This window comes from Amblyomma mixtum, chromosome 8, assembly GCF_055824585.1.
Source record: "Amblyomma mixtum isolate Tamu chromosome 8, ASM5582458v1, whole genome shotgun sequence".
Lineage (NCBI taxonomy): Eukaryota > Metazoa > Arthropoda > Arachnida > Ixodida > Ixodidae > Amblyomma > Amblyomma mixtum.
This window is the reverse complement of record NC_143019.1, coordinates 123,758,274-123,782,962: the sequence shown is the minus strand read 5'-3', so window position 1 is coordinate 123,782,962 and position 24,689 is coordinate 123,758,274. Positions and strand designations below refer to the sequence as shown.

Sequence of the window (24,689 nt, the reverse complement as noted above, 5' to 3'; positions counted from 1 at the left end):
TGAGAAGCTTGCTGGATAAAAAAGTTGTTAAAAGTATCAGCTAAGCCAGTGTCACAAATACGCTTTCCCTCATGCTGAAAGTTATCAGGAAGATCAGGGTTAGATGGCCGTAATAAGGAATTTAATTTCCTCCACATAAGATCCGATCTTTGTTCAGTCGAGCTCCAAAATATATTTGTAAAATAAGCTTCTCGAGCGATCTTCAGTTTTGATGTAAGATTATTTCTGTACTTCTTGAATTGGCTAAACAAATTTGCATCTTTAGTTTTTACAAACTGTGCGTACAACTTATTTTTATGTTTTATCATTTGGAGCAACTCAGACGTTACCCAAGGTTTCCTAGCCCTAGATGGCGCGTTTACTTTTTTTAGTGGAAAGTGCGCGTCATATACAGTTTTAAATGATGTGATGAAATTGTAGTAAGCAGTATCGCTACTATCCGCCTCAAAAACATTATTCCAAGTCTGTTGGCTAATAGCATGACAAAAGGAATCAAGGTTTTTGTTAGTTATAGACTGTGTATAAATTATTCGCTTTTTCCTTTTATTAAAACGCACGGGCTTGTTAACTAGCATAAAGATTCCAAGGTGATCACTAATATCTGTGTAAACAACGTCTGCGGTTATTAAGTTAGTGTCAATATTTGTAATGAAGACATCTAATAAAGACGTACTTTCTAAAGTCACTCGTGTGGGCTTTGTTATTAAGCTAAAGAATCCATTCACTGCAATTAAAGAATGGAGTTCTTTTTGTGATTGTGAAGTTGAAAGCATATTTATGTTGATGTCACCACCTAAAACCATATCTATAGATTCGTATGATGCATAGCTAAAGATATTTCCGAGAAATGCTAAGAAATGACTTATGGCGCCAGACGGTGGCCTGTACATGACACAAAAAAGTTGGTTTGAGCTTCGCAGAGTGAGCACTTCGTAATCAGCAGTTGTTGCCGTGTATTCCTCGACCATTTCACACGATATTGTATCTTTAAGTAGAAGCGCGACGCCGCCTCCTCTTTTATCGTTTCGGTTTTGATAAAAGCACTGATATCCAGGACGGTGATACACATTCGATGCTGAAGTGTACCATGTTTCAGTCAACATTATTGCTGTGAGTGGAACTTCGAGAGTATCCAGTAGAATAGTTAATTCATCTTCTTTGTTTATTAAGGATCTAATGTTTAAGTGGAAAAAAGACAAAGCAGTAGTTTGAGGTTTAACCAAATGCGTAACCTCATGTGGCTCATAACCCATGTCACGGAACTAGTACTTAGGTTGGATGCCAGCAGGTACAACTACGCAATTTTGCGCAGATCATCCTGGTGGGTGATCGCAATGACATTTGACGTGTCAGTTTTGCGCACATATATTTTGCCATTCCGAGTCCATGCATACTTCCACTTCAGTTCTTTCTTTTTAGCATTTGCTGCACCAAACAGTTTTTTCATTGAAGGACTCAAGTGCTCATTGATGAAGATTTGTGTCTTCGGTTCAAGTTCAATGTCCTCTGACGTTATCCTCTGCTTTCGAGCTTTCTCAAGGAAGGCATCACGAACGGATCTGCGGGCAAATTGCAACACTATGTTTGGAGCATCTGCATTTCCCGCAGTTCGAACGCGGTGACAAACCTCAATGTCTCCCCTTTCAAGTGGAAACTCAACCGCTCTAGCTATCCTATCGGCAATCTCTGTGATGTCTTCAGTCTGCTTCATTGGTACACCCTTCAATTCAACGTTGTGACATCGCGTGTGTTGCTCGTTTTGTAAAAGTCTTACTTCATGATCTTTCAGCTCCGCTCGTAAAGCGTCGCGTTCCTCCTGTAGTTCGTTTACAGATGCCTTCAGTTCCTCATTCTCTGTCTCAACGCGGTTCACAGACGTTTTCATTTCTTCGTAGTTGTCATTTATAAATGCTAGGCTAGCTTTTATCTCGCGTATGTCCTTTCTTAAGTCCCGTTCGAGACTTTCGCGTAGTTCACGGAACTCTTGTTTAAGTTCTCGTTTCAGCTCATCAAATAGTTTAATAAGTTCTTTCGACATTGCCACTTATGAAGAAGAAAGAAAAAAAAAAACATGCAGTTTGAAATCGCGCTACAGCAAGAACAGCCCCAGTGAAAACAAGCGCAATCAACAGATCACAGTGTGTAGCAGCAGCAGTCACAGCGAAAGTGAAATCAATGCCACTAGTAGTGAAACATTTCACTAACCTGTGAAAGTATACGTAGGCGCTTAGAAAAACAGTGCGATCGCCGTGACTGCTGCTGCCAAGTGAGGCAGCGATGGGGTCTCCGTGGGCTTTTAAGTTCTTCAGCCAGGAATCCACGCAGGCGCAGTGCTCGCTGCCGACGAATGCTGGCGAAGCACGCTGCTACAGGTGATGTTCGTCGTTTTCAGCGGCTGCCAAGATCACACCACTCGATGATATGTGCTGCGTTGATATGTACGGACAGCAACCTGTGAAAGTATACGTAGGCGCTTAGAAAAACAGTGCGATCGCCGTGACTGCTGCTGCCAAGTGAGGCAGCGATGGGGTCTCCGTGGGCTTTTAAGTTCTTCAGCCAGGAATCCACGCAGGCGCAGTGCTCGCTGCCGACGAATGCTGGCGAAGCACGCTGCTACAGGTGATGTTCGTCGTTTTCAGCGGCTGCCAAGATCACACCACTCGATGATATGTGCTGCGTTGATATGTACGGACAGCAACCTGTGAAAGTATACGTAGGCGCTTAGAAAAACAGTGCGATCGCCGTGACTGCTGCTGCCAAGTGAGCCGCCGTGACTGCTGCTGCCAATGATGTTATATGCTACTTTTTAACGTAATCGCAAGATGAGAAATTGTTGATTCAAGAGCGCACGATTGCACACTGTTCGCCTTGGCATTTGGATAGATAGATAAAACCAGAAAGACGAGACACGCCCTTGATGTGCCCGAAAGATCAAGTCAAACGGCTTCCGGTGAGTGTACAGATAGGTAGCCGAGAAGTCAGTACGTTGCGGTTAATAATACTGCGTTTATGACTTTAAACATAGCTGTGGCACGGCATTGCGCTGTCTGCTCTGTTCGCAGCGTAGAACTGGCGCGAACATGGTAGGCTCGTGTCGACTTGCGCGCGTCTCTCTCTCGACAGTTTACTGTTTGCAGCCAACGCACGTTCCGCGCTATCATCGTTCTCTGACTGCCGTCTCGCAAACTCTGGGGAAACTAGTGAGAAAACGTCGTGCATGCTATCGCATACACAACATGGTTTATATAAGTGCGCCTTAACTTTCTTTTTTTTTTGAGGAAATGTTTTGATAATACAATTGCAATCTGAGGTATTTGTTCAAATTTAATCCAAATTACACGTTTGCAGCTTTCGGTTTCTGCGCTGATTTTAAGCTTGAGAGGTGATTTGTTTTCATATTAAGATGTCCAGGACTCTTTATTGTCTGAGAGCATATTGAGGAGCCGATTTCGTGCATCTAACAACTCTGCGGTCGCGCATAGTCAGTCGGACGTGATTATGTCGACATCAACTTCAAAGACAAAACAGATCAGATAATTTTCTCTAGCTAGCGTTCGCCCGTATTGTTCAAGAACACAGACCGGCCGCAAAGAGGAGCTCTCATTAATTTAGCAGCGAATGGCGAAGTCTGAGAATTAAAGTCACAGTTAAGGTTCACTTGTAGGAGGATGTGTGGCCATTATCTGGGCGGAAAGTACGGAAGGTAATTTCTTTTCTAAGAAAGCCACTCGTTCCGCGCACCCTGCCGGAAATGGCCTCACGGCCTCTTGCAAACCGCGCTTAATTGGGCCTTAGGTTGTGATTTCCTTGGCTGAGTTGTTTACGATTTTCATACAACTGCGTACGCCTTTCCATACGAATCAACAATGCGCAATCTTTTCTTATTCTTCGTCGGAAATATTAGTCCTTATATCTCTATCGCAAGGGCACAGCGTATTGGATTCTGCGTTTTCCCTTGGTTCAGGGATGCTCATTATTTTTCGGCTAAAAGCACACGCAAGTGCGGGGACACAAAATGATACCGCTCGCCTAGGCGGATGTGGGCGGCACCCGTAACAAGCTTGAGGTGCTGATGATAGCGAGGGGCGCCTTCAAGGCTTCGGGAAAACTTGCGAAGAGTGTGCGCAGTAGAACATTCTCGTCACTCGTTGCTTCCAAGCTGCTGTTACTAAAGCAGTACATTTCGACCCTGGAAAGCTCTTCGCTCAGCAAATAGACATGTCTGCAGGGGAGTTCGTCAGCTTCAAGGCGATATTTTTTGCCGCTGCTCTGGTGCAGAGCTTCCATATCGTCATCGCTTCTCACGAAGGTAAGTGCTTTTGAAAGGACTGGCGTGAGACGGCTGTGTACTGCAGTTTGGTTCAGGAGCTGTTTTATTCTAACAGCGGAGAACGTTTTTTGGGACAAGAACCTGATGCAGCTAAGTCGAACGACGATAACGAAAAAAGGCGCGACAAAACAATATAACCTGCCGTTTATTCTTCACAGTATGAAAACATAATAACCGGTATCAAAAACTGACGTGAGCATGATAACTCATATTTTACATGTTCTAAGAAATCCGCGCTATTGTATGAGTGCGTTCGAGAAGAGTCACAAGCTAGGTCTGATGAGCATTTTTCTGTTTCCAGTATTCAATATCAAAACAGGCGGAAAACATCGATTTGGGATTTGTTCAAATTCGGAGTATTGAATCGCAAGTTGGAATGAAATATGGGTTTGACGAGCACCCAAAACAATTAATGGCAAATATCAAGCCAGAGTTTACGGTTCCTTGTTAAAGAAAAAGTGCGTGCAACGGCAATGGTGAGTTAGTTAACAAACACTGAGCAACGTGCACTCCATAGGAAATGGTGGCCACGCTGACGCGCTGAAAGAAACCTAAACGATATCAGCATTCACGACCTTCCACACTGTCCGCTCAATGGCTTTCAGGACAGGATGAAAGGGTATAAAAAGGCAAGTGAAGTAAGGGATTACCAAACCGTCATCTTACCATGATCAGCCTAACTACGCTCACTGCAGGGCAAAGGCCTCTCCCAAGACTCTTCAATTACCCCTCTCTTTTACCACCTGCGGCCACTGTATCCCTGTAGACTTCTTAATCTCACCCGCTCACCTAACTTTCTGTCGTCTGCTGCTATCAAATATATCCTATTTAAAGATATTAACTCTGCTTTAGGTGGTACTTATTTTCGCACACCCTATTGTTTCGTGGTTAGATCAGTTCTGGACTAGCCTGCGGATTCGTGCAGAGTCAAGCGCTGTAGTAATATCGCCACATAGCGGTGACGGCAGTTGTACAGTCAAGAAGACAGCCAAAAGGGCTTCCCAAAGAAACTTTATTCCATTGAACACCGCCAAAAAAGGGTTGAATAACTCGGCGGCGGCGAGAGCCACACGCGCACTCTGCGGTCGCCGAACAGAACGCCAGTCGCTCTGTGCCGCGCTGAATTGAAGAGGGACAAGGAACCATCGAGACAAGGCCCCAGAGGAACTGTAACAATCGGTGTCAAATTGGAAGCAGGTGCGCGTGAACGAACGAACGGGCTTTGAGCGTGAACGAAGAGTACAAAGGTTTGGTTTGGTTGATGGAGTTTAACGTCCCAAAGCGACTCTGGCTATGAAAGACACCAACAGTACAAATATTTGTGGCAATATCGTCATGGTGTTTTTTTTTCTTTTGTATCACCGTTGGCGGAAATTGGATTATGGGTCTGGAATCTCATTGTTTTGGGATGTTCGCGCTTCATAGAGGGCTTCTTCGTCGAAGATATTGTTACGTGAAGGCAAGCAGAAGGACGAGAGAGACATGATGACAAATGGCTATAAGTTGATTTAGATGACTTATTGGCTGCTTTCGTTGCGCGAGCGCTACGCCAGCGCACTGCTGGCGTACTGCTGGCACTGCCGGCGCACTGCTGGCAACGCGACCCGGGACCAGAGAATGATCGGCCCGATCGAAACCTAGAAAGAATTTCACAGCCGATGAGATGGAAAGCGTGAAGATGGGTGTGACTCCCTGCTTGTAAAAGAGGAAAAGGAGAACCGCTTGCCGCCACCATGAAAGAGCTCAGCAGATGAACCTTGGTCTACGAAACTAGCCGCGCAGCCGGTCGCCAGAATCGAACGCCGAGGCCCGTTGAGGATCCCAACGGCAGAGCGTGGGTACCATCATAGTCCGTGTGGACGTCGCGTCAATACCTGGTCTCTGTGGTCCATCAGTGTCTTGTTCTTGTCGTCAGGGGATGTGGTTGGGGCTTTTTAGGAGCGGGGGGGGGGGGGGGGGGGGGGGGCAAGAGAAAGAGAAGTCGATCGATTGAAGTCATAGATTGATTCACAGGAGCCGGGTGTTCGGGGCCCCTAGTCCAGGGCTTTGCTGGCGGCCGAAGAATGTTGCAAAGTTTTTAATTTGCTCTAATGCCGATACAGTCGATTTCACGGACTGAAATCCACACTGTTGTTTAGAGATTGTTTTTAGCTTGTATAAAGTGCTACAACTTTTTTTATAAATAACAGGCTTTGCTCTTTATAAGGAAGCGGGAATACTGATATTCGTCTGTAGTTATTGAGGCAATTTTTGGGGCCGGATTTAAAGCAGAGATAACTGCCTCGACAAGAAGAACGTTCATTTCATAGTTGCCGGGTAACACGTTTCTTTCAACGCTTTTAGAATCAATGCTATTTCTTCGCGCCAAGAACAAAGAATCGCTGTAAGCCGACGGAATTATGAAATAGCAGATTTTGATCCTTCTGCTGTTCGTGTGCCAATAAAGAGAGGTCATGCCAAAGTGCCGGGGTGGATTGGTCCATATATGTCTAGCTCGGTAGGTATACGTGGTTGTTCACTTCCCATAATTTTGTTAGGAGTTCCCCAAGGAAGTTTCGAGTTATTAATTATAGAAGTGACTTCGTTTCCATAATATGCATTAGGAATCTGGAGGTCCAGGCTTAATTTGTTTCTATACCTCGTAAATCCTCTTATGTAAGCCTAATTCTTTGTTTCTAGCAATCGGGAGAACACGCGCTTTTTTTCCTATAATTCGTTTGAACAGTGATGGTGTGATCCATTCTCTTCTTTTTCTTCCTGTGCTTCTTAATCTGTAACATAAGGCAATGCACAATTGTAATTCTGAATTCTCAGAATTATCATACGCTTTTGAAGGATCGGTCTCGTGATACAGCTCCTCCAAATCAGCTTCACTCCTTAAGGAGCAAAAGCGGTCAATGCTGTCAGAATTTACAATCAGCTATTCTTAGACTTCTTTTTTTTTAAATGGGAATAGAGCAAAAAAGGCATACGGTCACATATTGCAGAAGAAAACACTCTCCGATGAATATTTTGAGAACGAACACTTCCGAAGGATTCATTAATTAAAGTTTGAGGGTGTTCTGTTGCCCTGGTGGGTTGATCAACGATATTTTCACACCAATATGACGACATTGCATCAATTAGATTTCTCTTTATGTTCCTACTTGCAAAGTGATCTATATTTAGATCACCAAATATTCTGCATGTCATCTGCTGAGAGTGGCAAATTCGAGAAAAGAATCAACAAATAAAAAACTGGTCGTGCTGTGGGGGGGGGGGGGGTGACAATATAACCAAGGAACAGTAACTTTTTCGGTGACAAGACAGAGAGCTTTGAAGGCCTTATTTACAAGTGCGTACACATGAATAAGTTCAAAAACTAGGTTCTTTATATCGAGAGCGACAGCGCCTCCACGTTCATTCTCACGGTTCACCAAAATGCTGTATTCAAAAGGTGCCTGATATGTGTATCAGATTTGTACCCTGCCCCTGTGAAGCCAAAAATGTCAAAGCGACATTTGACTTTTCGCAGATTCCTTTCGATTTCTTCAGTTTAGTTTGTAAGGTTTTGCGCAATAAAGGTACGATGAAAGTGTTCGATGAAGGGGATAATTGCTCCTACTTGTAACGTTATTGAAGAGGTCTTCGTCAAAATAAGAGGCCATGACTCTGCTAGACTGCAGAAATTTCGTTAACGTTCTTGACGTCTGAAGTTTATAGATACCATTACCGAGTGCACACTGTACTTTGGAGGTAGGGTAGCTACACAGGGTACCGACAAGCACTGCCAGAATAAATAACCTTCATTAGGAAGTATAAAAGGCAGAGCACCGAGCATGCGCTAAAGAATGGGCGAGGCCTTAGTATGGTGAACAGGTAATTAGGAACAGATAAAGTAAGATGTATGGGCTAAAAAAGGAGGAGGGCAATGTCATTATTCATACTGATCAGATAATAAGGTAGCCGGAAATTTTTTCACCAATTTATACAGAATCCAAGATAATGAAGACGATACTGACGGAGGTACGAGTGCAGAAGGATTGGAATCCCGCCACTGAAAAAACTCAGAATTGCCAATCAATGCACACAAGGCAAGCAGGTGGTGAAGAACAGGCAACAGATTTTTTGTACATCGAGAAAACTGTGGTGCAAAAACTAGCCTCCCTGGACACGCATTGTCGGCTGACCTTGGATTTCCAGGAACCTTGGAATAACGCCAACGTTATATTAAGCTGAGGAATGGGGACGTCAAGGAGTAAAAATTGCTTACCGGTCAGGTTACTGTCCGTATCCTACAAAGCATTTGTAAGGTAATGCCTACTAGAATCAGGATAGCTGCGGACTTCAATCAGTCAAGTAGTCAATCAGGTTTTCGCGAAGGCCAATGATCCTACCCGCACTTTTAATGAATTTACATATAATTGCAAACGATACAACCAACTCGTCCGCAAGGCAACAACAAGGCGCAAGGGCTCCGCAATGGCTAACAGGCTGGATTCCAAGAGAAGGCAAGCGTATCAGGGGCGGCCAAAAGTCACGAGGTTAGATGAGATTAAAAAGGTTGTGGGGGTAAAGTGGCCGCAGCTTGCACTCGACGTGTTTCATGGGAGAGATCTGGAAGAGGTCTTTTCCATGCCGTGGGCTAAATAAAATCAAGATTATTCGAATGATGATGGTGATGTTACCACGAAGCCTTGTCTGAAAGCGAATTAATGTGTAGGGGACTTCGAGACTACAATTTTCTTTAACGTGTTTGCTGGCAGTTTAGGGCTGGCTTTAAGGATTTAGGGCAAGGGGAATTGCATGTTTCGTGCACTCAAGTGGTCTTGAGGGCAAAAGAAATTAGCCGTATTCAGGACTCTCCAACAAGATCTTCTCACGATACTGGCGCCGGAAGTCATTCTGGATTTTGCCACCTACAATGTGTTTTTCTGACTAGAAAATACATTTTGGCGCGAACACTGCAAACTCGAATTGGATTTCGTGGCAACGCCCTTGCACCTGGAGTCACGTAACGCAAGCAGCCCCATCCCAGCACAAACTGTCAAGGACCTATCAACGGCAAGCGGGCTCACCGCGGCGTTTTGTGGCGGCCGAGGAGTCCAGGAGATTATTATCCATTTTATCTGCGCATTTCTAATCTATATTTTGCTGAACTCCACATGTGCTCTTGTTGCGACTAAAATTTCGGAGCAATTACTTGCAATGCATGACCGGTGACAGCTGCTGCTGCGCAGCACGCTGGAATGAAGGACAGCGTCAAAGAGATTTTTCCCTGGCCGTTGCATATGTACAAAAATGTAAAGGTTCTTGACCGACAAAGATTCATTTCATGGCCTGTACGTTTTTGTTATCAGCGGCATGCACTGCTTTGCTGGTTTCCGACTGACATACAGATAGTTGTAGACTTCGTGCGATATTTTCTTTACAAATTATATACACAAAAACATGGAGCCACTGGTATCAGTTATCTGCCATGATTTTTAAGACATATTTTAAAAATACATATTTCACTTGTCTAGACACTGCGCAGCGTTATCTAATACACAATGGCATTGTCAATGGCAATGCAGTTATTATTTGTTCGTTTGATCCCTCCACAAATTCTATGAGGAGATCGCGCTGCAACATGGGCCCCTCCTCACCCCCCCCCCCTTTTTCAAACCCTGGAACATAGCGTAAAACTCACTCTGCTTATCGGTCAAACTTGCGGCCAAGGGAGATGTCGGTCGCAGAGGTGACAATACCTGAGGTTCTCTCCCGTGCTGAATTTAACGGTGGCAGCGAAGTTTCATGTGAAGCAACTTAAAGAAACTCCGGAACGAATCTAGAACATCATACAAACAGCTGCGCATGCTCAATACCGATGCAGGCTGCTCTACCAGCGTCTAGCGGTAGGAACAAGTGATTAACTCCTCCCTGAAGCGGTCACCAGTAACTGTAGAAGAGTGCCACAGCAATATTTGTTATGGTCTCAAATGATGAATTTTCGAAAGCTGCCTTTTGCTGTTTGCCTGGAAATCATTTGTAAAGCGGGCTATCAAGAGCTTTGTTTTTCTTAATACACAAGGCTCCCGAAGGGCGCTGCAAGAAAGCCCTACTTGCAGAGCAGGAAACCAAGAATACCAAGAAGAATTAACTTATACACCATGGTCATTGCTGAGGAATGAATTTTTGAGGTCAATACACGTGCGAAGTAATGCATAATATTCTGAAATACATTAGTTAAATACTCACGGGAATCTACGAGAACAAGATATTCTTAAAGAAACCCAGTTGCGAAGCATTGTACAAACAAGCCAAGACTTGTTTTTACAACGCTGCGCAATTGAGTGGTCTAGTCATTGGTTAAATATCGCATAAAATAATAGCGCTTCAAACGAGGAATAATCAAAAAAGAAGAGGTGCATCATGTCTTATTCACTTTCTTCCTACTTGGTTTAAGGGGTAGCCTCTCTACATTAATCTGAAGAAATCTTCGTAGCAGGATTGCATGAATTATGTGCTCCGGTTCTTCATTTTCTGTGGCGAGATACAGCAGTGGTTAGTGAAAATGGCTTATATTTACCTCTAGGTTGCATTGCCAGGTCTATTAGCCGGCCGAAAAAGGATATAATGTCTGAGTGTAGAAAAAAAATTGTACTAGTCTGTGTAAACTGCTCAAGATCACATCCTTAAATAAGGCAAAGTTTAAATGCATTCTGAAAACCTTCTTTGTTGAAACAGCGATTTGTTTAATAATTAAGCTCAGCTGATAACGCTTCATCGTTCTTGCTAAAAGTTTAGTAACACATAGCACGTACGGGCACCCTTTGAATTTATTTATTTTATAACATATCAAATCACCTATGTATCTGTAATACGTGAGTGATGTGCCTAGTGTTCGAATATGATTCCGTGGATGGCGGCCTTCAGTTGATGAGGATTGGAGTGGTGTGTAGCTAGGAGACAGAATTTCGGAGGTTTGAGAAGCTGCACTGCTCTTTAAACCTTGAATCTATTAGTGCTATCAATACAGAGTTTTAAATCCATGACTGCCTGAATGTTGGCATGAAGCTTGTGTTTGTTTGACCTCAAGAACAGATCGAAAGTGTCCAGTAATGTAGCCTCTGTACGAAATTGAATCAGTGCAACTGTACCGTTGTAACGCCTGGTAATCATATGCCCATATTTGATGTTTCCTTGCCGTTCGGCTATAATAATTTTTTTTCGTTTAAAGGTGCACTGAAGAGGAATCTCAACCCGTCTTTTTGCCGCGGGAACTCGATCTACACGTTCCTAGTGTTCTTAGAAACTGCGACTTCTTGCCCTGTGTGGCCGATTTCCCTAATTAAATCGAATTAACGTCCGGCTCCCGCCTTTTTTTTTTAATTCTCCCTCGTACGGTGGGCGGAGTCGACCAACGCGTGGTGCCTTTCAGCCAGCTCTGTGGAGGATGGCTTTCGCTTCATTTTGTTTTTTAGGTTTCCATGAATAAAGTTTCATTTGCAGATAATATAACTGCAAAATAATCCCGCAAAAATAAAAATACGCGCGGACTATTTGCTTCTATGGACTACTACGCATTACTCCGCCGATGGCAGAGCGGCAAGCCGCCACGCATGGAGGAAAAAAAACTGAGGAGGGAGCGGCCGGCGACAACCTTGAAGCCTAGTCTTAACAAGTAAAGATATAGTAAAAAAAGAGAGAGTGTGTCCCCCCGTGATCACACCACGTGATAGCGTGCGGTAAAATCTAGCCCCGCTGCGCGCGCGCATGCGCAGATCAGCGCGGCAGACTGACTGTAGATCAACCTCCTTGCTGTAGACGCCCGCGCCGCGGGTCGCACATACGCGCGCACTAAAACATACCAGAATCAAAACATAAAGGACAAACTCGGAGAGCGAAAAACAGAGGGACAAAACGGCTTCGTAAACACTCGGCTTGCGAACACTGGCCGCGTGACGTCACGCTCCCTCCTTAGCTTTTTTTTCCTCCATGCCGCCACGGGACTGGGTGAAAGGCACTCCCCGCATTGGTCGACTCCGCCCACCGTACGAGGGAGAATTAAAAAAAAAGGCGGGAGCCGGACGTTAATTCGATTTAATTAGGGAAATCGGCCACACAGGGCAATAAATCGAAGTTTCTAAGAATGCTCGGAACGTGTAGATTGAGTTCCCGTGGCAAAAAGAAGAGTTCAGATTCCTCTTCAGTGCACCTTTAATCGATGTCTTCGAAATAAAGTGAAACAGCGCTTGCGCGCCAGTATGAATCAGAAGTTCCGAAGAGTCCTTTTGCTACGCCTTGTTTAACCAAATTAAAGCGATGATGTGCCTTTTAAGAGTGTATAGATTAATATTTGTATAATACAGCTTGCACCTAGCACATTTTTATTCGTTTCATGAACGGCGAAAGCCAGACAGGCTTTAAAAACTCCGAAACCACGAACGTTATCACAAATTGGTTTCCGGTGGATGAGTAAGGATACGAAGTAAATTTTGTTTGTGGCAGAAAATATATTCATCATGCAGATAATTTTAGACCTCATGAAATCGGTTATACATATTGTTATACCGCCAGCGCCCAGCCGGAGGCAAGCAGACGCAGACACGGCTGGCGGGAAATGAGCCGTTTATTCTGGGAGCACTGGCCAATATATAGCGAAAGGTGGAAATGGGGTTTCGGGGAAAGAGGAGAGTAGAATGGCTATCGCTAGAGCCATCGACGAAACGCAAACAGGGGAAAGGGGGGTGTACAGCTTGGCAGATACGCGATGCACAACACATATGCACCGAAGGGAGAATGGGACATGCTATCAAAGACAACTTATTCCCTTTTTCGGCAAGGGGCACCAGGTATATGCATATCGTAATGCTTCAGTAAAATCTAGCTATTATTTAGGAACAACAGAAAAGTTAAAAAAAAAACAATTACGCCGCATAATGTATGATTATGACAAAATATATCGGCTCGTGCAAACACTAGGAAAATTCGCCAGCATAGCAGCACAATTTCGCAATACAAGTTATGTGTTGGTAACACGCGAGAGCGTTTTTTTCAAACAAAGTGCCGGCCGCTCCTTCGGCCGTCACACAAACATACCTCTACTAACGTCTTGCATACTTGAAAATATTTACTGCGAATGGCGACGTACACCAACAATAATTGATTCCTGCAGGCATCCCAGGCACTCCGGAGCTGACAGAATGCACACAAAGAGGAATTACCCTCTGCTACACAGAGTACGTCGAGATTTTCTCCCGCTACGCGCCTCCGTATGGCAGTGGGAGCGCATGGAGCGACGACGTATACAACAGGGTCTGCAGGTGAGCCTTCCTCTTCACTTTGGCCTCCATTGTTGCCTATGAGTTAAAAGTGCATAAAAATTTAGTCTCTCTTGCCATACCCGCATAATGAACCAACTTTGAGTCACGGAAACGATTGAAAAAACACACTGTACGGTAGTGCCGTCACTCCCAATTTCACTCTGTTGACAAATACAAGTATTATTTATTTGCCTATTTACCTATTCGCTATTACTGCCGGGTTATGCGCCTATTTGCTTGCTGTTTATATTATCTATGTAACCTTGGTCTCGGTGACGTAAGCACCCTCAAAAGGTGCCATAGAGACTGTTCCACTAGGTGACGGAACGCTGTTCGTGTCTGGTTTAACCTTGCCGCCGCAATGTGAGCGTTTTGTAAGTAGCGAACTCAGACTTTTTTGCGCAGATTGTGCGCAACTCTCCTCGACGACATCACTGCTAGGTGCAGCACAATCTTTAGCCTCCCCTCCTTCCTTGAGCGCTAAGCTTCACTCGGGCTCGACAGATGATCAGCGGGCCTGGCGGAGTAGGCGCTCTTTACTGCGCCTCAGAGGTGGCCCAAATAAACTTTTTCCCTCCTCTTCCCCCTTCCGGCCCCGGAAGAGGTGTGAATTCGCTATGTACACAGCGTTGTCACATTGCACCTGCAAGGGCTAATTGTAATTGCAGCCTCTCAGACTTTTCTGGAAGTGTGCGCCTGTGGTGCCGTTTTCGCTTATATGTCAGCTGCCCATGTCGTATTCGCGCAGCCCTACCTTTTAATGAAAAAAATCAACTAGCCCCCAAGAACGTTCTGCTACGAAGAGTGTTTATTCACCTTGGAGAACAGCCAAAATCTCAACGCTTCCAGCTTCAGGTTGTAATGTGAGCTGTGGAAAATATCATGGAAATGGCTCCCTATTGGCTTTGCATGCTGATATATTTAATTCCAAGAGGAGATTAGCGCTCCGTGGCAATGCAGAAATCAAAATACAAGTACAACAGTCAGTAAGCAAAACGAAGGCCACAAGAGATTAATACACTAAAAAACGGATGAGTACTAAACACAGAAGAAATATGAAATCAGTACATGAAAACTGTAGTCATAGCGAACTAACAAGAACACATAAAATATTTCGTAAACAAATAAACACTAATCACGACGAGCATAAAGCCGATAGTATTTATAGAGTCTATTCTGAAAGCAGTAGGACTGGTTTTTTCCTGGGCGAACGGGCGGACGAGAGGCGGTCTGCGCGTGCAGGATCGTTGAAGGGGGATATTGGGAATGCTGGGAAAAATCGCCAGGCGGCTCTCGGCCTTTGAAGAGAGCAGGTCGCTTGTACTGTGAACCCCCGTCGAAACGTCTCGTCGCGTAGAATCATGGAGCATTTACCGGATCAGCTATACGCGATCAAATTCTGTGTAAACCTTGGTAAAATGGGCAAATAGACTCACGGCATGATTAAGGAGGCCTACGGTAACGCCGCCATGGGTAGACCAGGTGTTTTTTGAGTGGCGCAAGCTGCTCCGAGAAAGTAAGGAAAGAGTTGAAGACGACGACCGCTCCGGACGCCTTTCGACCAGCAAGACCATCGAAAATGCGTAGCGAGTGAAACATTTATTGTACAGTGATTGTAGGATGAGTATCAGAATGATTGCTGATGACTTGAGCATTCCTCAAACCCGAGTTTTTGAGATCGTGACAGAAAACATAGGCATGAGGAAAGTGTGCGCGAAGTTGGTGCCGGGAGTGTTGTCAGAGGAGAAAAAGGCCAACCGGAAAGCGATCTGCCAAGATCTTCTTGGTCATGGGAATGAGGACCCCGATTTTTTGCCCAGCACAAGGCGGTAACGCTGCCTCAGCCCCACTACAGCCCCGACTTGGCCCCGCCAGACTTTTTTCTATTCCCGAAAATAAAATCGACGCTCAAGGGGAAACATCACGGATCGGTAGAGGCGGTTCAACAGGTCGTGACGAGGGAGCTAAACAGCATTCCGGTCAAGGCGTTCCTGAAGGCGTATGAAAACTCGAAAACTCATTAGCAGCAGCGTGTAGGTTTGGAAGGGTGCTCCGTTGAAAAATTCTAATCGTATTTACTACTCTCATGAATAAATTGTATTAAAAAAATTGAGTCCTACTACTTTCAGAACAGACCCTGTATAAATTCAGAACAAGGTGGGATTCAGAAGCGCAACACAAAAGCAAGAAAAAAGGAAGTAGCAAAAGTAGCGTCAAAAAAATATAGATCTGAAGCACAAATCCTGTGTGCTCAAAGCACGAACACCGAGCCCGTTCGACAACCGGATTACCTAGCGACGTAGCTTCATCAATGCCCCGCTGCCCTTGAAATTGTCGCCAGGGCGAGGGAGTCTCACGCTCGTTGCCAACAGCCTAGGCTCTAAGGGTGATGACGGTTCATGTTCCAGAGAAAAAACTGGTCGCGCATAGAAAAAGTTATCAAGAATGTCGCTCCAAGGTGGTACGTGCTTAGGATTGAGGACCGGCGGGTCTAGACGCAATAGTCATCACCCGCTACACATTTCCGGAATGGTGCTAGTTTGTTAGAATACGTACGTGTGGGGTGGACTGTGCTGGTCGAAAACAAAAGCTGAGCGGCCGAAGGGGGGTACAAAGTACGCACAAGAGATCACGTCGCTCGGCGGCGTAAGTGTTATGTGTTCCAATGGGTGACACCCGGGGAGGACAGCGTGCAACATGTGTCGCCCAGCTGCACGGTGTGCTACGCGCAATAGACGTAGATGTCTATACGCCAAGCAATTACCAGCGTTCCTGGTTAAAACAGTGAACATTTCGTTTTCGGTCCAGATTATTAGAAGAATACCTGCATCTGACGGTTCAATATGACAGCCTGCAAGGGTAACGCGCGATTTGTGCGAACTTAGTCAGCTAGTGATCCCATTATGGGTTGTTGGAGGTGTCATGGATTGAGATGACTGTAAGAGTTCCGAGAATATTATCGCTTGTGGAATAAAGGGCTGATGACAGATAACTATCGAGGTCCTTTTTTCTCACTGCATCTCACTTGTAATGTGATGATCGTGAAGCCGGCTTGAAAAGTGCACGACTTTATAGTTGCATCTTGTGCGATTACAGTGCCTTCAACGAGACATCTTCATGCTACATTGGTTTCGACCGTTGTCCCGACTCTATGAAAGCCAACTTCACTCGAAGAGAGGAAGGTTACAGAGCCTATCGCGCTGTGGCCTGTGATAAAGAGGCGTATAAAGGTGAGAATAAGGCGACATTGCCGCATAATTCTTACCACGTTTGCTCCATGCACGAGTGCTGGGCCTGGTCGACAACCGGACTGCATAGCGACTTTGCCTTATCGTCGGGCCCCGACGCTTGGATAATGCCCAAAATTTATTTCAAGTATTGCCAGCAGAAACAAACGTTTTATATGATTTGTCTGCGTTCTGATGTTTGCTATTATCTTGCATTCGAAGTACATTACACGAAGCTTCCGCCGTCTGGTAAACCACGCCTAGCTTCAAGGCGAGCGTTTAGTACACTCTCTGTAGTTCTCCAAAAAGTCGCTGTATCTGCGCTCCTACCTCACGCGCGCCGCACATCGGTTCCCTCTCAACTGGCCGCTTCACCGTCGGCGGCTCATTTTAGTTTTGATGCCGTAATTGTTGAAGCTCATTCCACGCCTACTTTTCCGGGATGGTATTTCCAACAATAGCGTTTCGCTGCAAAGTGCGCAGTGCGGAGGTCGAGGCGTATGCTGTGCGAATGGCGTTGGCGCAGGTAGGGATATGCACCGTCCATTATGTTCGAGTGCGGCTGCCGATACTAATGGCATAAAACCAGAGCCGGAGATTGAATACAGAAGGTTAGCCGTCAAACTCAGAAGCTGCAGCCTAAGTGCAATGCATGCTGGTTTTAAGAAAGTGTAAACTTCAATACAGCTCTTTTTGAAGGTTGAAAAACTGCTAAACGTAAAGGTAAGGACACGGTGAAGGGTATTTATTTATTTTTACTTCATTTAAATACCCTAAAGGCCCGAGTGGGCATTACATAGGGGGGGAGGGCATAAAAACAACACAATACAGATTACTGGCACACAGTGGTTAACAAATACAAAGAATAACTATATATACAAATTGCATGTACACATCACTGCTGTCGCTGAAAGATACATAGGTTGAGATACATAGGTTGAGCTGTTCCGTCACAAATGGGCGTATAAGACTTAATTCTTCGACAATACTGAAAATATCACGGTGAATTTTGTAGGCCAAGGTGCGATGAAAGTTTTCTTTGGAAATGTGATAACTGTGCAATGATTGAGCCACCTCTTGGAGCGTCCGTTGCAATGTCGCTCGCGACTGGGCTTTGTGCTAAAAAAAAAACAGGTTTTCGGCATGAGGGTGTAGCAGTAAACGCGGGTATTTAAATGAGTGGTGAATTTTTTTAATCATCAATGAAACGACGGCCTGTGTTTGAAAATGATTTTGAAGTTTGCGTGCCAGCTGCTTTTGTGCGCACATGCATCCGCCGAGAAAATCGCACGCATGCTTGCCAAATTGTAGGTTTCCTTAATGTCAGTGTAACCAGCAGTCAAAAAAGACAGCTGACGGGCTTCAAAATTTAGCTGATGCTCTGATTCTCTTTAAAAACAATTCACACTGTTATTGAGAGCATTCGGTACTATCTGAGGTGGTTTACTCTGTAACATGCACAGAAGGATTAAATGGCGGCAAATGACGGGTGCCCGTTCCAACTTTTTATCCTCATTCTAAATCTACAGCTTATATGCTAGAGATAAGCCTCTTGCTCGAGAAACTTCCTTTCTCAAACAATAATTTCAAAATTGGGGAAATATGTTTGACTGCCACTGCACTAAATATCCGACTGAATATTTTCCCGCGCTAATCCCGAGTAAAAGGAAGGAGTTACGTCCTCCTCTAAAAAAATTGTGATTCTTAAGGGCCCAATCGGGTCATCCACACACTTCCAAGATTATTTGCAGAAAAAGAGGCCAAAATTGAACGACCCATTGCAGAGCAACTGTCGAAATCTGTTTAACGAAGAAATGTTTCTACTTGTGCGCACTCTGGCCTCATAAAATCTTCGCGGTAATGCTGTTTGCAGCGGCTGTCATGGGGCAGGTTAGGACCACGTGGTGCAAGAAGATTGCTGCCAGATTAGTACACACTGTATTTTCTCTACGGTGAAATGGCCGGCTATGCAGTGGAATTACGGCAGTGGCTGTCATCGCGGTTATAAAGAATGCGGACAACGTGTGCATTAGAGCGTGGGAGTGCAGTGGCAAGGTTCGGGTTCGAGTCAGGATGCTAGCTTTATTGAGTCATGCAGCTTGAGAGACCGGGAATTGCTTTCAACCTGCCACGGTGACGAATTCTACTGCCGATGCCGTGGTCATGGTATCGAATCGCTGTTTGTGTTTTCAACCAACTTACCCTGTAGCAGACGGATAATTTTCGTGCACCCTTGAGAGGGCGCTACCTCTGGGCAAATCTCTAACACAAACGGTAAAATGAAATTGCATCACGGAAAGCGTGGCGGCACTTATTGCTTTCTACTAAGTTGCATTCGCATTCCGCGCTTTGTGGAGTGGTCCATTTTACAGGACTTGCGAAACCTCTCTATCTAATATTGCAACGCTGTCTCCATCGCAGCATTGATAGTGTCCTTCTCGCATCATAAATAACCCAAAAGATTTATTTTAATTCATGTTTGCAGGTGCGATCACAATAATGGAATGTTCTGACCCGCGGAAAATGCGTGGCTGCTTAGAGGAAGAACATGGAGAACTTGAGCTTGACAGAGACTACGAGAAAGTTTTCTGTAGGTGAGTACTGCAACGAACTTCACGAAAACAAGTTTTAAGGACCTCATTTCTCCAATGATATCGTTTTTTCTTAGTCTGGCATTTGCAGAGTAGTTTTCAGTGTTTAGAGCAGCGGAGTGCACAAGGCGATAATTATCCGTAATTATCCGGCGACAAGAGCGATTTGGTGAAACTTCTCGGGTAGCATTTATAAATGTACAATGTCATATGCATGGCACTCAGCTCCTCGAAGTTTGATGAAGAGGATATAGCTTCATGAAGTGGTCATGATCATAAAAAAACTGCCAAAAACGCAAGAAAGATTTCTCGAAGTTAGCCCCAAACAATAAGAGAGTCCCGCACCGATATATAATCTATAAAAGCAAATTATGAGGGGCTATATCTTAGTGAAGTGTGCGGAAACCAGTTGTTGCAGTGTCTGAAGTGCAAGCCAAGAAACTGAAAACATTTCACACGACTTATCACAAGACAGCCGTAAAATTTACGCTAAGTTGTGCTGTTTTTACAATGTCTTTCTTTAGGGATTCTGCAACTGTTCTTACTTTCACGTTCTCATTCCTGGCGGTAACCACTTGACGTTCCTATACTCAATGCATCTGTTATGATGCTCAAGCCGGTTACCTTCAAAGAGTTGTTGCAAAATTTCGGCCAGTCCCATTGATGTTCAGCGTAGGAGCCTGTCCTCTGTTGTTTTGCAGATTTCGAATGGTTGCAGCCAATAAAATAGCAGTGTCATCTAGAATGGCACGGTAAAGTTCGTTGCTAGAAAATATTACACATATTATCGTTGCAGTAACATCGAGGAGGCCTGATTCTGCGTAATGATAACTTAAGCCTTTACTTCGTAGTTTGAGTTGAGGAGGCTCGCGAATCGCGGACGAGCCTCACAAGTGACACTCTCGGAAATGAGCTGATTTACCGCTTTACTGAGGGTTAATATCTAGCAACGACACAACAGGGACAATAGTCAGTCGAACAATGCAGCAGCGGTACTGTGAACATTGCCGTTCTCTCCCGTTAGGGCAAAATTGCGCTGGCGTGTAAGCCCCCTATGCACGCTTACCCAAAAATTCTGGATAAAAGAATTAATCAGTAGGAAATAGTTTGTGAATGCAATTTTTTTGCACATTTTAAAACTTCACTATAACAAACAATATATCTGCAGATCTCGTGTATGTTTGTTAGTAACGTTTTTGTTATCGGCAAAAACACTCCCCATTACTTCTGGCTAGTAGCGCAGCAAGATAAGGGATCGGCGAACGAGTAAACACACACCGTCTCGCTTGACATGTTGCGCTACTGGTGAGTAGTATGAACCAATTGGCACCAATTTAAAAGTAGCTTCCCATTAGTTTTCTATGGCAATCTCAACTGCTCAATGCGATCGGCGGAGAAACTTTAAAAGAATGGTTTTGCTACGCAACAGAAGAATGCACTATCACATGGAGTATTTTCATAACATTACATGAATATATTCCAGGAATCAAAGTTCATGTCCAAGGATGTTGCGTATGTAGTTCGATGCTAGAACAAGCGCACAATCCGAGCAGCTCGAAGCAAAGAACCCTACATACGCTACCCTCGCCTTCACGTGTTTTAGTGACGGTGATCCGTGTAGAGCAGTGCTTCACGGCAGATACCGTGTTTGCCTCGATGCTTGCCCTTTTTAGACTCTTGCTTCGTTGGCTGGACGCGATACAGTGAGCTGAAAATAAAATTTGAGAGCATTAAATTCCTCTTCTCGACGCGTCCATATTTAGAAAGTATGAGGCTGTCGCTGCGTACCGTTGCCAGCACAGAAGTCACCTTGTTGGCCTCCTGCTGATCTTCCATTGCATAGCCATTGTTAAAGGTGGATCGGTAATCCATTCGTGGTCGGCAGAGCCAACTTCGTCGTCCTCGCGAACGCCTGGAATAAACGGGGCCGGTGAAAACGCTTTTCCGTCTCAAAAAGCCTCTTTTTCAAAATTGAGTAAAGTGGGTTGGCGAAACGCCCTGTATAAAAAGCACCAGTGAAGTGCGTTACAGCTTTGCCTTGCGTGTCATAGTCCTCCGCACGGGTCCGTGGGCTTCGTGCTGGCCACGAAGGCCTCTCTTCAGCGCCATACGTTTGCGTCAGGCTAAAACAGTTACTGCTAAACTGAGTGCGATAAATGGAATGCTGCCATGCCGGTTTCGTGTTTGGTGCTAGCGGCAGTTTTGGAATAGGTATACGATAATTTCGGAGGTGCTGTGACACCGAAATGAACCAGAAAGTAACTATGATTTCGCAAAAATATGACGCAGATGAGAGCGTGGCTTCTACATCGCGATTGCTACTCCGCAAGCTTTGTATGCTTGCTCAAGAAAAACTGCCGACTGTTATTGTTCCAGATACGGTCCGACCCAGAAGATGTGCTTTGATAAGACATGGAATTCATCATGTCCATTGTCTCCAGAGTCCAGACAAAGAGCTGTTACCAGAATTACGGCCGCTGCAGAGTTGATACACGACTGCGGAAGGTATGAACACTGTCCGCGGTTTTCTGCAATGGCTGTTGGGGCTACTGTCCATCTTGTTATGTTTCACCAAAGAAATGAATTTCCTTCGGTCCTTGTTGCACATATATTTAAACTAGAGCTTCAGTTTTTTCGTGTAGGCAGGAAACAAAAAATGATCAAGTACAGCTGACTTTTTAATTGAGACGGCTTTTAACCAAAAAGTCAGCCTCTTTGACTGGAGCATCAGAGCGCAGCTGGCTAAACTCGGGGACACCTTTCTGGGGTTTTGCAGTGGAAGCGATGAGGGGGCGCCGCCTTCTCGCAGACTTGCATCGCTGGCTCATGAGCGCGTCAGAAAACCGCGCCCTCTTGCAAACCAGCGTGTCAGGCTCGTAACTTCTGCTTCACAGCAGCATTAAACTGTCCCCTAGTATATTAGTATGTGTTTCACTTGGCGACAAGATGAAAATCTGCTGGCGGTTTAGCGTTGCTAATCACGAAATAATGTGCGAAAGCAGGGTTTTGCAGGTGGGCGCCAACGCTATATACCTGAAAGCGCGATAGAAAGCTCGTTTCCTTTCCTCTTGTGACTTGCGCAGAACTGAACGTTGACGAAGACGATAACGTACAATGCAGCTCGAGCAGTTTAAGATGAGGCCTGATCGGCTACGGAGATGCTATAGAGTTTTCGTGCAGTGGTTGCTCGTCTACTTGGCAGGAGAATCCGGGTTCGATCTGAGCCAAACACTTTGATCCAAACGCAGATGAGCGCTGCCCGTACTGTTGAGAGAGCTGCGATCTTTCATATGGTGTGGGCTTTTTCTCAGAATCCTCACCTTCTCTCTTCCCCCGTTCGAACCCTAGAGGCATGGGAGACTGCCCTCCTCAACTGCTCCACGCTGGAGTCCCAAAGGGCTCTACTAAAGCGGGCGTGAGACACGGCCTCATCGTGCGATCTCCGGGACTAGGGATACCAACCATGTAGCGGGGTCTTCTGACCCCCGAACTCTCTTTAACTATTAAGAAGGTTTTCACCACCACCACCCCGCGGCGGCCTCGTTTTGATGCAGACCGAATTCGCAAAAGACGCCCGTGTGCAGTGCGATGTCAGAGCACGTTAAAGATCCCCAGGGGATCGAAATTGTTCAGGAAACCTCCACTACACAACCTCTTTCTTCTTTCACCCCTTCCTTTACCATTCATTCCTTTACAGGGGGGTTCGGGTGTCCACCAAAATAAGTCAGACTGTTACTGCTCATTTCCTTCTGTCCAAAAACCAACCAATTTCATTTCGTGCAGTTCCTAGCGAAGCTGACCAGTTCCTTGAAAATGTGTCTTGTTTTAGTGCAATCAAATGTAGCCAGAAGCTACTTTTAGGACTAATATTTTCGTTATTAATTTCAGCATCTCTATCTGTCGCGGCTGCTAAAGGGCGTATCGGAGAGAGAGTTGCTTTCACGCGCTTCAGTGGCGCAGTGGTTCATTGGCAATGATGCTTTGAACCCAGAAGCCTCTCCCTCCCCATCCTCTTCAGAGAAGTTAATGATTTTTCAATGTGAGAATCGTAGCCCATAGAAACCAATATGAACGACTTCGAAGAGTTGTTTTCACTTGCACTTCCACGCGTGTTTTGCAGGATGTATCAGCGCGCACCGATGATACACCATAGCAATATCACCACTGGCGATCCTGCAGCCCTTGAAAAACTTGGTGCCGAGGTAGCCGAGCTGCGAACTCTTCAGCGGAAGGCACTTCAGACACTTTATACCCTCTTAGAGAAGGTGGAGAGCATGGAGGAGGCAGGAAAACGAGAGCGGATTGAAAATGCCCACGTTGTCCATCAGCAATTGAAGTCCATCCAAGCTCTCGAAGGAGTTGTACAGGGACTGCAGAAAGACTTCGCTCAGCGATGCAAGTCTGAGTCGCCCGACGAGAAATCGCGTGGACTCTTTTGAAACGCCTGTCTGACTTAGGTAGCAGAGGCGCACAGGCCGATGTTCTTCAACCATCTGCTTGACAGCTGAACATTTTACTAATAAACAGTGCTGTCTGAAATCCTTTTGTCTCTCACCCTACTTTTCTGATAAGCAGTTTTGCGTTTCTCCGACCACAAGTGGAGGTAGCGGAAAAGAAAGCCTTTTATTGAAGGGGACTTTAGTGGTCGGACGCCCTCTTCCGGGATTCCATTGGACGCTGTGGCAGCTCCGGCTAGAAGTAAATGTAATGTTAGTATGCTGAGGTGAAAGAGCGCAGAGCATGCCTCATAGTCTCTGTTTACCACGCTCGTCAGCGCGCTCATTTGAAACGCACATACTTATTTCTGAAAACCCAGCGGTCTCCGATCAGCTCAAGACTCGCCAATCGAAAGAACCGCTCTGTTTTCTCTTTTGGTTTATGTTATTTTCCCGAGAGGGTCGGGAGGCTATTTAAGCTCCGCGCAATTTCGAGGAAGGCTATCTCACTGTCACGCGTTCGGTAAGCCCGAGCGCGGGGATTCCCTTGCTTGCCGAGGGCTGGCGCAAGCAAGGAGTGCTAGGCTCCGTGGTGGAGACATGGCGTCCCAGGCGTGAAGTTGAAGGCGGTCTGCTAGACCGGCTGCAGATCTTTTCTTTTGCCGACAGTTGTGTGTACGTGTGTAAATAGCGGTGACCAACCTCGATTCTCCCCATCGCCGAGAATCCCCAGCGTCTTCCTTTGTCAAGCCAGTGCACCAGGGCTCCGAACACCACCGTAGAAGGGACTTTGCTGTAACAGTCGGAGGAAAGAAGTG

The 24,689-nt window shown here is 45.4% G+C and overlaps 1 protein-coding gene across 1 annotated transcript; it reads left to right on the top strand.

Moving 5' to 3' along the window:
- Positions 1 to 3,879: 3,879 nt before the first annotated feature.
- On the top strand, positions 3,880 to 23,972 carry LOC149334206 (uncharacterized). The gene is made up of 6 exons (XM_089555078.1): positions 3,880 to 4,309; positions 13,470 to 13,617; positions 16,714 to 16,847; positions 19,330 to 19,438; positions 21,812 to 21,940; positions 23,556 to 23,972. The coding sequence occupies exons 1-6, from the start codon at positions 4,219 to 4,221 to the stop codon at positions 23,872 to 23,874; spliced, it is 930 nt and encodes a 309-aa protein (XP_089411204.1). The 5' UTR covers positions 3,880 to 4,218; the 3' UTR covers positions 23,875 to 23,972.
- The last annotated feature ends 717 nt before the right edge of the window (positions 23,973 to 24,689 follow it).